Genomic DNA, 17,658 nt, shown 5'->3' with positions numbered 1-17,658 from the left:
CTGGAAAAGTGTTTCAAATTTCAGGAGCTTCCACTGAAAGAACGATGGCACAGGGCACGAGAGCTCTCGGTGTGTTTCGGGCGCTTGGAGAAGCACAACTGGTGATCGTGTAAAAATCGTCATCGATGTGGCATCAACGGCTGTACATACCGGCATCATGTGTTGCTTCATGAGCCAAATGAAACGGCCGGGTCATCTTCAGTTGTTCGGCGGAACCAACTGAAACGACAAGGGTCGGAGGGCAGCCAAGCGGTTCATAACCTTCATCAGATGAGTCCGGCGGCAGCGCTGTTTAGAATAGTCCCGGTAACTGTTTACGGGGCAAGTGCAGCGCTAAACACATTCGCATTCCTGGACGAGGGGTCTTCAATGACGTTGGTGGACGAGGATCTGGCCGTGCAGTTGGGTGTAAAGGGAGAGAGGGAGCCTCTGTGTATCAAGTGGACTGGCGATACCACCCGGATGGAACCCTCCTCGATGAAGATCGATTTCGAAATTGGACCTGTTACAGCGAGCAAGAGATTCCCTGTGAAAGCTGTACGAACCGTGAGCAGGCTTAGCCTTCCGCAGCAGACGCTCAAGATGGGTGACGGGACGTGGGATCATCTTAAACAGCTGCCTATCCAGGAGTATCAGGATGCTCGACCCAGAATATTGATCGGACTGGACAATATCCGGCTGGCCGTTCCGTTAAAGACAAGAGAGGGGTCCGCGGGGGATCCTGTAGCGGTAAAGTGTAGGCTTGGATGGAGTGTGTACGGGAAAGCCAGTGGCGCACATTCTGGGAAGGTACTGCACATTTGCGAGTGCAATGTAGGGGACGCAAATCCCTGCATTCAGGAAGCTTTACGCAAGTTCTACGAGTTGGAGCTGAGCTTTCCGGGGCGGATCCGAAACGTATCTGGTACTTGCCACTGGGAGTGGTAACTAATCCGAAAAAGCCCGGGAAGGTGCGCATTATCTGGGACGCGGCTGCGAAGGTGCAAGGAACTTCTCTTAACGACATGCTACTAAATGGACCGGACGAACTGGCGTCTTTGCCAGGAGTGTTGTTTCGTTTCAGAGCGTACGGCATAGCGGTGTGTGTGCTGATGTAAAGGAGATGATCCTGCAAATCCGCATGCGGAAGGAGGACACGCATGCACAACGTTTCCTGTGGCGAGAAAATCCCACTGATGACGTGGAGGTCTATCTGGTAGACGTCGTTACGTTTGGGTCAGCATGCTCTCCGGCCACCGCACAATACGTCAAGAACCGTAACGCAAAAGAGCACGCTGAAATGTATCCTAGGGCTGAGAGTGGGATTGTCTCCAGCACATACGTGGACGACTATCTCGACAGCTTTGGTACAGTGGAAGAGGCGGCCCGAGTTGCTAAAGATGTCCACAGAATTTTCCAAAATGGAGGGTTCGTACTGCGTAACTGGTTATCAAATGATGGAAATGTGCTGGAGCAACTTGGTCTTGACAACACCTTCTTGAATGCTAAGAGCTTGACGTCGGCCACGGACGAAGGAGAGCGCGTGTTGGGGTTACGGTGGAACCCGAAATCAGATGAACTGACATTCTACACCCAGACGTGCAAGGAAATGGCAAAGATCTTCGACGCAGAACACACGCCCACTAAAAGAGAGGTGCTGAAATGCGTAATGTCGCTCTTCGATCCCTTAGGGCTGCTGGCACATTATACTATCCGCGGTAGGATATTGATTCTGGATCTTTGGCGTGCAGGCACTGCATGGGACGAAACTATCGACCAGAGACAGATTCGTGATTGGCGCCGATGGGTGGACTTGTTTCCAATAGTAGCGCAAATCAGGATTCCGAGATGCTATTTCCCGGGAGCGCTGGAAGAGATGTACGACCAGGCGGAGATGCACCTCTTTGTGGACGCTAGTCAGCTGGCTTATGGGTGTGTGGTGTATCTGAGGGTCATCGACGCCGACGGGGAGCCGCATTGTACATTGGTATGCGGCAAGTCCAAAGTAGCTCCTCTGAAACCGCTGACTATCCCGAAGATGGAGCTGCAGGCCTGCCTATTGGGTTTGCGAATGCTGAGAACAATGGAAAGTCATCACCCATTTCGCACCAAGAGAAGGGTTCTTTGGACGGACAGTATGGTGGCATGGATACACGCGTATCCGAGGAACTACAGACCGTTCGTCGCCAATCGAGTGGCGGAGATTCACGAGAAGTCGGATCTCACCGAATGGCGATGGGTGCCTACTCACGAGAATCCAGCGGACGAGACGACGAAATGGAAGGGGCAGACTAAACTCGGCTGGGACAGCATCTGGTTCCAGGGTCCAACGTTTTTGCTACTGGATGAATCATCGTGGCCGATGAAAAAACCGGTCTCCACTACTCCAGAGGAGGAAATACGGCGGGTTCATCTTCATCTGGAGAAAGTGAATCATGATCTTCTACCCCTCGATGCGGAGCGCTTCAGCCGTCTGGAGAGAATGCTTCGAACACTGGCTTGGATCATCAGATATGCGGATAACTTGAAGCGAAGTGTGGATGGAAAGCCCAAGTATTTTGGCTTGCTTACGCAAGAGGAGATGGAGCGAGCAGAAAGGGTTATGTGGCGACGAGCGCAGGGAGAATTCTTTCAGGAAGAAGTACGAGGTTTGAAGGATATGGGCGAGGAAGCTAGATGTCGCACGGTATCAAAGGACAGCCCAATATGCGGACTCCTACCCTAAGCGGATGAATTCGGTATTTTGCGAATGAGGGCTCGACGATTTCGACACGCTAATAACGAAACCGTAGTGAACGAGCTGAGGCAGCAGTATCAAATTCCCAAGATGAGACGGTTGGTGGCGAAGGTGGCCCGATGCTGTGTATTCTGCCCGATCCGACGTTCTTTGCCACAGATCCCCCCGATGGCGCCTCTTCCGGCACAAAGGCTTACTTCCCATGTACGGGCCTTTACATACGTAGGTCTGGATTACTTCGAACCATTGTTTGTTCGAAGGGGTAGAGCGAGAGAAAAGCGCTGGATAGCGCTTTTTACATGTTTGACCGTTAGAGCCATCCATTTGGAAGTCGTCAGCAGTCTCTCCACGGATTCGTGCATCATGGCAGTAAGGCGATTTGTGGCGAGAAGGGGCTCACCAGTCGAATTCTTCAGCGATAACGGGACTAACTTCCAGGGCGCCAGCCAACAGCTGAGGAGGGAAATTGACGCTGAAATTGATATTTCTAGGTTTGCATGTCTGTGCTTTCAAATATGTTTATCTATCGTTTATACTTGGTCGTTCAAGTTAAATTTTTTCCTGGTCAAAAAATAAGCGTGTCTTTGCTTTTCATTGTGTTTTAAACTTTAAGAGCGCCTAGTTTACCTTTCGTAAATTGCTGATAGTGAAAATATTTGGTTTGAAATGCAGTTCCTGTATAACTCCATTAATGCAGAAAACGAGTCGAATCAGAAACTATGAACACTTAGGAGGAATCTTCGATATAACTCTAATCCTCTTGCTTTGACTGAAACAGCGTACGCAAACGATGATTTAATTTGTTGCCGTTTATTACATACTTGGATATTACATTGCAGATTCGTTGATAACTTTCGGATTTCCAAATCTATTTTCATGGATTTGCTTGATGGTCACGATTTTTCGATTGATGCGCAAAGAGCACATGAAATTACAAAAGAAGAAAAATTAGCAGCATGTATTATTTTTTTAGCGAATGGCAGATACCAACATGGTGTTGGAAAAGATTTTCATATCGCAATGGCGCAAACAACTTTTAGTAAGGTTTTTCGGAGTACATTACAACCACTTCACTCATTGGTTGGGGATTGGATAAACATAGCTATGAACGAACAAGAGGGACAAGAAGCTAAGGATTAATTCCTTTTGAAAAGCGGGACTGAGGACGTAATTATGTGCGTAGAAGGAACTCATGTAAAAATTAGGAAACCGAAAGATCGTCCCCTGCTTTACCTAAACAGGAAATAATTTTACAGTATCAACACTATGATTGTAAGTATAAAATAGCAAACCTAATATAGCACACGGCAGGACCGGGTTCAAATCCCATCCGGACCGTCCCCCCGTAGCAAGGACTTGTAAGCGTATACAAGTAATACAAATTCACTATTTTATTCATCTACATACCGAAGACAACAAACATTGATAATTATTACACTCTGTAATTTATTTTTGGTGTGATATTTTATAAAATGATAGCCATGGTGCATCTTAGGCTTGTCTGAACACATGTCACAACAATATGTAACTTCTCGCCTTCCTCCAGGCGCGCTACGGTCAGAACAAACTTGGCAGTCCCTTTTTGTCCCTTTAAATACCACGTGCAGCTTTCCATTCAGTCGAATTTCGTTGGAATTCGAGTTGGCCCTTAGAATCGACTGGCCGCCGGACCGGCTCCGCTCGAGTGAAAAGTGTTAATGAATAATTCAGCTTCGTGTAGAGTTCCCATAAAAAAAAATTTTGTATTCTGGAAAAAATGGGTTTTTTCACACAAAATGCTATCAGCATTATAAAAATCTTCAAACATTGACCTATGTGCAACATATTGCATTATTTATTCGAACAACCGTAATTTAATGTGCAAATTCTACCCGAATCCGCAACTTAAAACGTCAGGGATTTTCTTAAATACTACCGGAACGAACGTAACCGTCATATGATTCACTTTTTTCAAAAAGCACTCATATTCAAAACGAGCGGTAGAATGAGCACCTTCTAAAGGAACGTGAGTGAAAATTGAGTGTCGCGGCGTTCGAATCTCGGCGAACGAAGAGGTGCTGAGGCCGAATACCTTCTAGTTTTGGCGCGACAAACGAAGTGGTTTGAGCCGGTGAGGGAGCTGGTGGTAGGAGATTTGGTACTAATAGTGGATGCCGGTGTCAGGAACCAATGGAAGCGGGGAATGGTCGAACGCGTGATACCTGGAGCAGACGGACGTGTGCGGCAAGCCTGGGTACGCACCAACACGGGGACCCTAAGAAGACCGGTGGCGAAGTTGGCATTGTTGGAAGTGAGACATGGTGACCAGCAACCTTCTGGTCACGGGCTGGGGGATGTTAACAAAGCAACGTAGGCGAACCCTTCAACCGGGCGAAACGGTTGTCGGAAGCGCCCGCTCCGACAGCGCTCAAGCTGGCCACACTGCTGCTGAGCGGAATTAGTGGCGTGTGTGAGTGTGTAAGCGGTGCGGATTCGATCGGCAGTCAGAGCAAAAAGATAAAAGGCAGCGGATCTAAGGCGGACCTTTTTTTGAAGTTTTCTTTTTTGTTTTATTATCCCTGCGTGAACTAATAGTGGAACTTACAAATAAATAATACTATCAAACGCCGAACCTGACCGCAATTATCTTTACATTTTGCTTGCACCTTCCTTCATACATGCTAATGTGTATTACTTGCTTTTCTAGCTCACACAAAACCAACGTATTTGCAGGTGCTTTTGCAGGTGTTGTCTGGTGAATTGGTTGCAGTAAAATATTCATTTTGCCAAAGAGCAACTCCTCCGGAAAAAACCTCATTTTTTTGGGTTGTAAAAACCAGAAGAAAAAAACCATGAATATGAATAAACGAGCAACGATTTCATACGAAGAAAAGCAACGGATTGTGCAAGCGTACCTTGATCAACGTCGGGTTACCGATGTATCCCAGATAATCCGAAAATTTATGAAGCATGGCGAAATTGTGCATGATGTGCACAAACGCGGTGGCATCAAATCGAAGAAGCTTAATAACGAGCAAATATCCATTTTGAAATCGTGGATTGATGATGATTGCTCAATATCATTGAAAAAATTGTCCGAAAAATGTTTGCATGAGTTTGACATACGTGTAGCACCATCCACGCTGCATGCATACATCAAAGCGTTCTATTATTCCTTGAAACGGGTGCAAATCCTTCCACAACGCCGAAATGACGCTGCCAACATAGAAGTGCGACAGCAATATTCATCATTACTTATGGAGTTGCAAATGGAACAGGATCCAGATAACTTCATTTTTCTAGATGAAGACGGATTTAATGTGTCTTTGCGAACCAATAGAGGCCGCTCCAAAATTGGAACTCCGGCTACTCATGTTGTACCCAGGCAGCAAAATTGCCGATGTCGCGTGAACTTTTGTATGGGAGCAACTTCATCCAATTTCTCATCATTATGCCAGCAACAGCAGCACGGTGGATGAGGTTCATGCGACGCGTCGCGTGGGGTGTCCCCTGCGGGCAAGGTAACTCAAATTCGGTTGGTTTTAGCATGCCGCCTCTGTTACTCCTACACGAAAAAAATGCTTGTGCTCCCTCTTCTAGTCCTTTGGCTTTGAAACGAACCGTTTCCTGCAGGAGAAGTGCACACACACGCAAGCACACAGTTAGTGATGCCGTCGATCGCGTTCAGTTTGTGTTATCGTTTTGCAGCGACAGACGCGTGCCGAGAAGCCATCGATAAAATAAAGGATATTTGCTGAATATATTGATAAAAGGTATGCTAATGTGTTTAATTTGGCAGTGCTGGGTAAAATCTTACTAATTACGATTTTTTTTTTCAGTTGCACAGCTTCATTTCAACCAGTAAGGAAGAGAAAAACATCTAGCCGGCGTCGTTCGTGCATCGAAGCTACGTTGGAAAATCACAGCGCAAAGATGGAAAGCAGCTGTGTTTAGTGGTACAATTAGTTAAAAAGTTATAATATTAAGCAAAGTGGAATGAAAAAGGCATAAAATTGTATTTAATGTTAAAAATAAACATAGCAAAAAAATTTTTTATCGTTGTCACACAAATATCGTGTCCATCACTATCACTATTCTGAAAGAAATCATAGAAAAGAGGTAGCAAAGCAAGCGGGCGAGAGCGCCTGTCAATCACTCAAAAGAGGCTGAAACGTTGACTGCCTTTCAACCGAGTTACAGCCTTGTTTCAACCGCGCGCGTAACTCAGTTTTGTATGGGATATTGCTCGCAGGGTTTCAGCCTTGTTTCAGCCTCGCGCGTAACTCAGTTTTGTATGGAATATTGCCCGCCGGGTAACCGAACGACCCAAGTAGAATTTTTCGGACGATAACTAACACACTTTCAAAAATTTATTCGTTTCTTATGAATGTGTGCGTGATTTAGCAAGCGTGTTAAGTCGGGGCCTTCGTAAACGAGCTAATGGGCTGTTTTTGTTGCATTTTACTTGAACACGTGTTGAACACTGATGTGGAAGGTTTCATATTGAATTTTATTGATAACTTGTAATAATAATTTTGATAAAAAATGTCGAATATTAAACGAGGAATGAAAACGGGAAATATATATCGTAGAGCCAGTAAATATACAAAGCTTTATTCGTTCAATGAAATCTCGCAGGTGGCTAGTTCGAGTCGCTTTGGTAAGTGTTACATGTAGAAAACAAAATATAAGTGAAATTAATCTTATTTATAATCAATCAGGTACACAAGAAGTTTATGATGCTGGAGAAATACCAACTCAGTTCAACGAAACGATTTATTATCTGGCGGTGGACACAGATGGCAGTTCAACAGAAAGCGATAGTGATAACGAGTTGAAGGATAAAAGCGATAGTGATAACGAGTTCATAAATGAAAGCGTAAATCTTTTCGAAAATATGTCGATCGTTGATGGAATTCGATATTGGGCTCTAACGAACAACGCTACGCATCAATCAGTAAATATGATTCTTCAACTGTTTAAAAAAGCAAATGTGAAAGTGCCTGCAACAGCAAAAACGTTACTAAGAACAAAACGTAATACTTCCTCGGAGATCACAGAGATCTGTGGCGGCCAATATTGGTATCGTGGGATCAGTAGCTGTTTGTTGAATTATTTTTGGTAGGTTGATTATATTGAATTAATGTTCTATGAATTAATAAATATTTCATTTTATTTTTTTGTTGCAGCACATCAAAGTGTACTTGCAAACATTTAACAATTTCACTTTCGATTGATGGACTGCCTCTGCATAAAAGCAGCAGTAAGCAGTTTTGGCCGATTTTATTTACGATCGAAGAATTACCTCAAGCGCCGGTGATGACTGCTGCTATTTTTTGTGGCTTAAACAAGCCAGATAATAATGAAAAGTTCCTCCGGCCATTAGTAGATGAACTAAATACTCTCATCTCACATGGTATAACAATCCAAGGAGAGCATATTAATATTAGTTTGCGTGCCATTGTTGCTGACACTACGGCGAGAGCCTTCATTAAAGGTAAAGAAAACTGTTCTTACAGAAATTATGTTCAAGAATAACATTTACTTAACTATGAATTTATGTACAATCTTTTTAGGTGTGGCTGGACACACAGGCTACGACAGTTGCGCAAAGTGTACTATTGTTAGCGAGTATAGCCACATTGGTCACACCGTAGTCTTCCCTACTTTGAATGCGCCCAAACGAACACATCAGGGTTTTCAAAACAATGAATACCCTGGACATAATAAGAAATACTGTCCACTTTTGGAATTGAAGCATTTTGACATGGTCAAGGATTTTGTTGTTTCGGATCCGTTGCATTTGTTCTATCTTGGAATAGTTAAGCGTTTGCTTATAGGTTGGCGAGACGGCAATCTTGGAAAGAAAGCATGGTCTTTGGAGCAATGCGAACAAATTTCAAATGTTTTCGCAAAGATAAAACTTCCTTCGGAAATGCACCGAAAGCTACGTTCTTTAAAATTTTTAAAATTTTGGAAAGGAGTCGAATTTTCATATTTTTTGCACTATGCGGGTTTTGTTGTACTAAAGTCGCATTTGAATGATCAAATGTACAGCCACTTCATACTATTGTTTTGTGCAGTTACAATTTTATCATCAACTGTTTACAAAGACAAGTGGGTGCTTGTCGGCCAATTATTGGATAAGTTTATCCAGCAATACGCCAACATTTACGGGGAACGTTACATAACAAGTAATGTCCACAACCTGCATCACGTATATGATGATGTAGTACGATTTGGTCCACTTCCATAAATTTCTACCTACCCGTTTGAGAACCACTTACAGGTTTTGAAGGGCATGATTCGAAGTGGCTGGAAGAACTTGGGACAGGCTATTAATCGTATATCCGAGAAAGATGACTTCAACATACCTAGGACGACAAGCAATATTAAATATCCAGCAGTAACAAAACGTGGAAATTTAATAACACTAAGGCTTCGCTCAAATTTTCTATTGTAGAACAATTCGAGAAATGGGTGGTTTTTGACGAAGGACGACTGTATTTTTAAATTTCAAACAGTTGTTATGGATTCCCTACAAACCCATAATGTTCATATAACAGGAAAGAAAGTTAATCTTACAGGTTTGGTGTTTAACGACCCTTTCGAATCAAGCGAAATTTACACATTTAAAGGTTTTGAAAATGCTTTGTCGGAAAACTGCGAAGACACGATTTTAGGAAACATCAGATGTAAGCTAGTGGCTATATCAACCTCACGAAAAGAAGTAATCATATTTGTTCCGTTGCTACACACTCTTATTGAATGAAAGAGGTTTTGTGAAACAGGCTATAACATCATATCTTTTATTTAATAATAATTACAGAAAATAAACTAAGAACAACATAACACTATGAATGAAAGTTTCATTTATTCATTTACAAAATTTCGCCAATTAACCAAAATCCTATCCAGCGAGGGTTGCAAGTGTTAAATTATGATCTGGAGAATTATAATGAAATAAATGAGGAAAAACAAACAAACGGTGCAGCAATTAATTCAATTAATTCATCATCAATAAACTAATAAACTAAATAGAAAATGGATAAGGAAATTAATGAAATTTTAATTAAACAGTAAAAATATGTTGCAAAAAACATTGAAACCGTCTAAGAACGCTTCACTGTATGAGACGACGTCCTCTTGGTTTCAAGAATGTGAAGACGCTCCTTAGAATGCTTCAATTTATTCTTTAAAAAATATCCTACAAACGAAATAGTGGGTTTTGCTAAGTTATTACTACTTATATCTACAAATAAATCTAATATATTGTTAAAGCATCCTAATCCTATTTTTTAACACCTGCTGTGTTACTAATTCCTGTCCAATTCATAGTAGAAAATGCTTTGAAAAAAATGATTTTGTAAATATTAAATCTATTGCTTCGTGCAAACGGATATCAATGTCTGCGCGTGTTATTTGCATTTGCATCCATGACACCACCTGTTTTCTGAACTCAGGATCAGAAGAAAGTTTGTCATTAAATGATATAATTTCTTCTTCTGAACTAATCGGCGTCAAATGAAATTCTGTCCTCGAAAAAATTCCTGCGCGAGGACAAGTGGCCGCAACCAATTCATCCACATGGGATGTCACTTTTGCTGAATTTTTAATAACTATATCCATTTTCTTATCAATATGATCTATCCGATATTTTAACGCATTGACCTTGTCATTGAGCACGTTGAAATTTTCATCAATTTTTTTACTTAAGGTCACTCTTAATCCCTTAAATAATTCAGCTATTTGGTTGGCATATATGACGTATATATATGTTCGTTACTAAGACGTTATAACGAAGATTTTGAACTGACTCAGACGTAACGCGGACGTCTGACGTTAGAAACGCTGAAACGTCAAAACAAAAAACGTCAAACTAACGGGAGAGTGAAAAAAGCTTCCGGTGAACCTGGCTGAAGAAACACGCGCTTGTGAACTAAAAAACGTGAATAAAACAACTGAGCTAATCAATATATATATATATGTAAGATTGAGAATAATTCGTGTTTATTTCGACAGTTTCTTTTATACCTATCCTTTTACCTATACCTACACTCCTACCTTCGGCTACACCAATACAATGATATTTCTACAAGAAGTGGCTATGACTTTCTCTTTCGAACCACTTTCTCTTTCACTCCTCAAGCTCGACTCTCTCGATCTACCACCGCTCTTACACTCGGCCTTTCCTGACATACCCTTTCCCCCAAGGGAAGGTTTAGTTTTCTTCGTCAGATGAATCCAATTCTATATTTGTCGCATATGACCATAATTTCAACTTATCTGCACTAGCAGTAGTAATGTTTGGACCCTCGCAATTGGCCGCTTTTTGGACCTTATAACGGTCATTTCTGTTTTTACTTACTATTTCGTAAGGTCCTAAATACGAATTTCTGCCAGTAATGAACTGAGTTCGTTTTATAGCCACGAGATCTCCTACTTTGTACTCAACGGCTACTTTGCGTGATTTGTCATAGTTATTTTTGTGCATTATTTGAGCCTTCTCAATTTCGTTCCTAACCTTTTCTCTCATTTCTGATCTTTCGTTTTCACAGAATTCGTACTTTTCTGCATCAATTATTTTCCGTAAATAATCTGCATCGCCATTACGCATTGTAACGCCAAACATCGTATGAAATGGAGTTTGTTTTGTAGTAGCATGCCAATGAGAGTTTAACGCACGTTGAACTAGTCCTATCGATTTGTACCATTTAGAAGGTTCTTCGGAACTCAGTTTTGCTAATGTGGACAACACGACCCTGTTAACCCTTTCGGCTTGTCCATTTCCTCTTGGAACACCGGTGGTGTTTACAACATGTTCTATTTGCCTATTTTTTACATAATCTGCCTAACTGAAAAAGTGAAAGTGAAAGCTGTTTCTCGATCTGATATAATCCTCTGTGGGTCTCCAAAAATCTCAGACCAACTTTGCAGCTTCGCTATCACTTCTTCCGCACCCGTAGATTTTGTTGGGTAAAGCCAAACAAATTTGGAAAAGGCATCTACAACCGTTAAGATGTGTTTGTATTGTTTAGTGGTAATATCCATTGGTCCTATGTGATCTAAGTGAATAGTTTGCAAAGGACTATTTCCTTGATCAATGGGATTTAGAAACCCTTCCTTTTGTGATATGCGGTAGTCGCCTCGCGTAGCGGTTGATCTTAGCTCTTCGTCTTAAAGATAAGAACACCGTTTTTACTGTTTTAACTTGTAGCACTGAATTTTATTCACTAGTTTTTTTTTAAACACTTTTACACATTATAGAATATAACTGTAAGTCTCTATGTTTGGACTCTATCTTTTTGGACTATTTTCTTGGCTCCGCGCGAGCCTCCTTTTATATGCAAATTTATGTATTATTCTTATGGGCGTATTTAGCCCTCCTGCTTAGCTAAACCTAACCCTAATTATCTATCCTGCTTTTTCTGCTCATTTGTGCGTACGTGACATTCGCAATTATTGCTGCTGTAAGTGTATTGGGATAGTGGTTTTCCTAGTTACCTCATTTTCCCAAGTGTGACTATGAATGTGTTAGATTGTCTTTTCATTCGTTCTTATGCGATTACGATCAGTATTCACGCGTTAGTTTCCAAAGGTGTCAAACCTCTTGTTACAGCGGTACTATAAATGTTCATCGCAGTCGAACGAATGCGTTACAATGTGTAGAACCTATATGTTACAATGTGTAGAACCTGTATGCTACACTTTTTCCCTAGCTTATTATTATGCATAATGCATCTCACACAACTATCAATTACTTGTTTGACCTTTTGATCTACGTGTGGTATGAAATATTGTTGATTTATACTATGCACAGTTTTTGCACACGCAAAATGATCCATATTATGCGCATCTAGTATAATTCGTTTCTCCATACTTTTAGGGATAACCAACAAATCATTTCCATCAACCGTATTGTAAAGTATATCACCTTTCATTTTGTAAGAACCGTATGGTTTTTATTTTAAAGGGCCGATTACATTATGTACTTTTGCTTGGTTTTTACCATGGTAGAATGTGTCAAAATCGATTTGACAGATTCTACCAAGGCATGGTAAAAAACATTCGGTTTGTCCTGTGTAGATTCTGTCACCGTGTGGTAGCATAGAAAAAACCAACTTTGTTCCAAGATTGCGATTACACATGAGCCATGGTGTTTTCTGTCAAATAGTGCAGTTTGAAGTTATTTTGACACATTCTACCATGGTAAAAACCAAGCAATCTCGTCATTAATCTGGTGTTTTCTAATTCGTGCCGTAACCTCGGAAATTATCATTACGTTTTGTTCTGGGTATCTACTCAGACAATCTACATGACGCAATTTTTCACCTGATCTATGCTCAACATCAAAATCAAAATCCTGTAAAAACATTATCCATTGTGTAACCTCTCTAGGCGTATCTTCTTTTTTTATTGTTTGTTTGAATGCGATGCAATCAGTAATTATTTTAAATTTTATTCCCAAAAGATAGTGACGCCATTTTTTTTATCGCAAGATAAATAGCATTGGCTTCCAATATGTAGTTATGCTGATTGCTTTCTCGTTGAGTAGTCTTTTTACTCCAAAACATAACAGGATAAAACTTCTCTTCATATTTCTGCAGTAGTACTGCACCAAAACCATATTTCGATGCATTCGTATGCACTTGCGTTTCTGCCTCACGATCATACAACCTGAGAATTGGTTCGGTAATTAGCATTTGTTTCAGCTTTTGAAATGCATCTTGTTCCGTTGATCCCATGTTAAACTTAACATCTTTCTTTTATAGATCAGTCAGCGGTCTAGCAATTAAAGCGTAATTTTTTACAAATTTGCGGAAAACTCTGTTAATCCCAAAAATGCTTTACTTCTAAATTCTTCTAAATTCTTTACTACTCTTATTTTGTGAACTAACCTGGTGAAATTGTTCCCATTTCAACGCGATGTCCTAAAAATACAATCGACTGTTGCAAAAATTCACATTTCTCCCAGTTCACATTTAAACTATGTTTACGCTTTGCACGCGCAACACTGTTTTGACAGTCAACGCATTATTTTTCGCGTTGATATTTTCACCGGGGTAGCGTTACCGTTACATAGTTTAGTGGTGTTAGTGCAAGGACCGTTTAGGGCTAAGAACCATTGTAAAATCACTGCACTTGCAATAAAAGACGTACGCCGAATGCTCAAGCGAGAAACCGCGCTCAACAGTAATTTTCACCGTTCCGAAAGAGGAAAAAAAGCACAACGTAGGGATCGATCGCGAACATTTGGTGCCGTGACCAGGATTGTTTTATTTTCGGAGTGAACTTAATTTGGTTTCTCGAGCTTGCCATTGCTGCGTCTTGAAAAATTGTGCGATTTACGTGGAATATGGACACTTGAACAATTCGTGTAAATTCGTTTCTGTCCAGTGAATGTGTTTGATTGTAACGTGTTTGAACACAGTGTCGCGTAGTTTTGAACTTGATAGTTGAGTTTCGATTGTTGTGAAGAGTCACGTCGTAAAGCTGTTACGATTTCTGTGTTAGATTCCGTCCGCGCGAATTTTGTACCATCGTTTTTGTGACCGGCCATCGCGATACACTTGCGCGTCAGTATCATGGCTGCAACAGCTGATCTTCGTTCCCGAAGGATAGCGTTGGAGAAGAGAATTCAACGCATTAATGGATTTTGCGCCAATAGTAATCCGGCAAGGGACATGGAGAAAGTGATGATGCATGTTGCTGAAATCGAAGAGTTAGCAGAAGAATACGACCTTGTACAGCAGCTGATAGAAAATGGAGTTACACTTCAGGAACGCGCCTTCGAAGACACTTTGCGAGCAGCGATGGAGGACACCATAATGTCCGTTAGAGCAAGCTTGCAAGCTTTGCTACTACCAAAGCGTCATCTAGCAGCATCGTCCAGCCATGTTGCGTGGTGCTCCGAAGTAAGGTTGCCAACAATGTCTTTTTTGTTAAAATATGAAAAATCTGTTCCTTTTAGTAACCAGCCTGCTAGAGAAGTAACTCACCCGAGTGTTGTGCGACACGTATCTCCGTACCTTTCGATCTGCTCATCGATAGCGAGCAGTTCAAAATGGTGTCTATATTGCCAGCACGAGCATCCCTTGAGCAGTTGTCTTAAGTATTGCCGCCTTCCACTATCTGAGCGAATTCAGATTGCTAATGCGAAGGAGCTTTGCAATAACTGCTTACAGACAGGACATTTGGCAAAGAATTGTGCTACTTTGTCCAGGTGCACACTCTGTGGTGAGAGGCATCACATTCTTTTACATCGCTTTGCGGAGCCAGCGGAAACGAAATCAGTGGTGTTAGAACGTCCAGAAGTATTCATGCCAAGCACTCCTGGGCACGCTCAGTCGCTTAACGTTGCTAAGCCGGCAGTCCGTTCGGGAGTGGAAGCGACCCTGTTACGAGCTGAGCTGTTCGAGTTGCTGCAAAAAGGTGATTTTGAGATTCGATTAGGGATCTCGAAATGGGTGAATGATTTACGAGAGCTTGATGAGACGCAGCTTGGAGCCGAATCCGAGATGAGCTTCGCTTCGCTAGAAGCCGGGAAGACACTTGGCATCAGTTGGTTTCCAGAAGGCCATACATCAGAGTTGCTCATCGGTATAGTTTGGAGCAAGCCACTACTTAATTTGTGGAAAACGTTAGTGGCAGAAATACAGTTATCCCGTCCATCAGGACCTGAAGCAGAGCAAGAGAAGAAGCAATTAGTGTCGTCAATTATGATACGAAACACAGAGGTGTTCCTGCAATGGTTAACATTTACTTACTTGATAAAAGTCACGAGTTGTTGCAGGCGGTTTGTTACCATGCTTCGGCATCTGCATCGCTTACGAAGCGAAGGGTGGTTGCGTTCCAATGAAGGTGACGTACGTCGTAGCGTGCGTGAGCGAGAAGCGGCAGAGGACCCTTTAACACTGCTTATCAAACGTGAATCCTTTGCTGAAGAGCTTCGAGATCTTCAAGTAGGAAAGCAGATGAAAAGTCATTCGTCATTGAGAAGACTTACCCCAGTTCCCGATAACGCAAGCAGAATGGTTGATGGACTACTAAAGTTGTTGCGGTTGCCCGGTCAGCTAAAGCATTCGGCTTTGCAGCCAAATGGCTATCCACTAGCGCAGTTGATTGTGTTAGGTGACCATACGAGGCTGATTCATGACGAAAGACGACTGTTGCTGTCAACCAAAAGGTTTAAATTTCGACCGTTACGTGGAGGCATTTTGGCGAAAAACGTAATGCGGAGATTAGTGTTGGGTCAAGAGCGAAAGAGGTACCTCAATCGCTCCGCTCATCTTATTGTGCGCGCTCCCGTACAGCACACGGGAAAAAGAGGTAGCTCCGTACGGAGCGCTACACACAGGAGCGATTGTGCGATGCGCTCCCAGAAGCGATTGTGCGATGCGCTCCCAGGAGCGAAGTTTCCTCGCTTCTGTGCGATGCGCTCCCATTTGAAAATTTCCTATGGCCTATAGCCTGTAGCCTACCCTTTATTTTATTATTTTAATTTATTTTAATGCGAATCGGTTGAAATAAGTTTCTCTTCACTTAAAATATGCTTTAAAAGAAGAAAAGAATAAAAAATATCAATAAAATAAAAATAAAATTTTCAACCCGAAAATTTCATAAGGCTTACCCCTTGCCATTTTTTGAGAAATTTAGCAAAATTTAAAAATTTGTTTTATTTTAATGCGAAATTGTTACCATAAGTTTCTTTTCACTTAAATAATGTTTTAAATTAAAAAAAGAATAAAAAACAAAAAATAAATAAAAATATTAAAAAAAAATTTAAAAAGTTTCCTAAGGCTGTAGCTATCGCACCGGTCATCTTATTGTGCGCGCTTCCGTACAGCTCACGGGAAAAAGAGGTAGCTGTATCGCAGGAATCGCTCCTGCGTGCAGCTCTCCTTGTGGTGCGAAATTTCGCTCCTGGGAACGCATCGCACAATCGCTCCTGTGTGCAGCGCTCCGTATGGAGCTACCTTAAGTGCACCGCACACTTTAGAGAGCGAGAGCGGTGCGCTCGGCTCTTGCAAAAGAGCTACTTAACCCAACACTAGCGGAGATACATTAGATGTGCGCAGTTTCATCCTACGTACGCTGGCGTCGGAAGTGATTACGCAGTTTCCACATACCGTAATCCTGCGCATTGGCTAGCAGCATTATTCAAAGCATATATGGGTGTATGCGTGTGCATCGTTATCAGGCAGATGCATCTTGATCTGGTTGGGGATCCTTCAATTGAAGGATTGCAAACACCCTGCGGTGGCTTACGGCGAGGAGAGCCGTTTCCGATCACATCCATTCGGACAATGGAAAAACATTCGCGGTTGCTAGGAAGGAGTTGCAGCTGGACTGGACTGGACTGGCGAGTGAAGCTGCATAGAGTACCATGGCAGAATCGTGCGCGAAATAGGGATTCGATGTGGCATCCGATTCTACCGAGATCTCCCCATATTGGCGGCCTGTGGGAAGTTGCGGTAGAAGCTGCTAAGCGCAATCTGTTAGGCCAGGTAGCACTCGATCATCCTTCGAAGGCTGATACCTTGTGTTGCTTCCAAGTCGCGTTGTCGTGTTCGGATAACAGATAATTGGCGTTCAATCGCGTAACTATGTCCTGGCAGTTGAAATGTAAAAGTATTAGCTAGTCAGGGAAATATCGCGCATAATGATTTCGAATCACGTAAAACTTGCACTAAATATGTTCGTTCGTTTGCGCTACCACGCGGTTTTTTGACAGAGCTGGACAAAGATTAGTTGTGTGTTGATGTTACATCAAGGCGAGGTGTATGTTTACGCTTTGCACGCGCAACACAGTCAACGCATTATTTTTCGCGTTGATATTTTCACCGGGGTAGCGTTACCGTTACATAGTTTAGTGGTGTTAGTGCAAGGACCGTTTAGGGCTAAGAACCATTGTAAAATCACTGCACTTGCAATAAAAGACGTACAACGAACGGTCAAGCGAG

At 42.1% G+C, this 17,658-nt stretch overlaps 2 protein-coding genes across 3 annotated transcripts in view; one reads left to right on the top strand and one right to left on the bottom strand.

The window, feature by feature from the left end:
* LOC125775189 (uncharacterized) overlaps positions 1-17,658 on the bottom strand; it is a 410,502-nt gene that overhangs the window by 169,472 nt on the left and 223,372 nt on the right. The window lies entirely within an intron of this gene.
* Positions 615-6,845, top strand: LOC125775012 (uncharacterized). Its single transcript, XM_049445395.1, has 2 exons — positions 615-6,468; positions 6,535-6,845. Exon 1 carries the CDS (start codon positions 1,103-1,105, stop codon positions 2,702-2,704), a length of 1,602 nt encoding a protein of 533 aa, XP_049301352.1. The 5' UTR covers positions 615-1,102; the 3' UTR covers positions 2,705-6,468; positions 6,535-6,845.

This window comes from Anopheles funestus, chromosome X (genome assembly GCF_943734845.2).
Source record: "Anopheles funestus chromosome X, idAnoFuneDA-416_04, whole genome shotgun sequence".
NCBI classification, from domain to species: Eukaryota; Metazoa; Arthropoda; class Insecta; order Diptera; family Culicidae; genus Anopheles; species Anopheles funestus.
The sequence above is the reverse complement of the archived record's forward strand: the minus strand, read 5'-3'. Positions and strand labels throughout refer to the sequence as shown.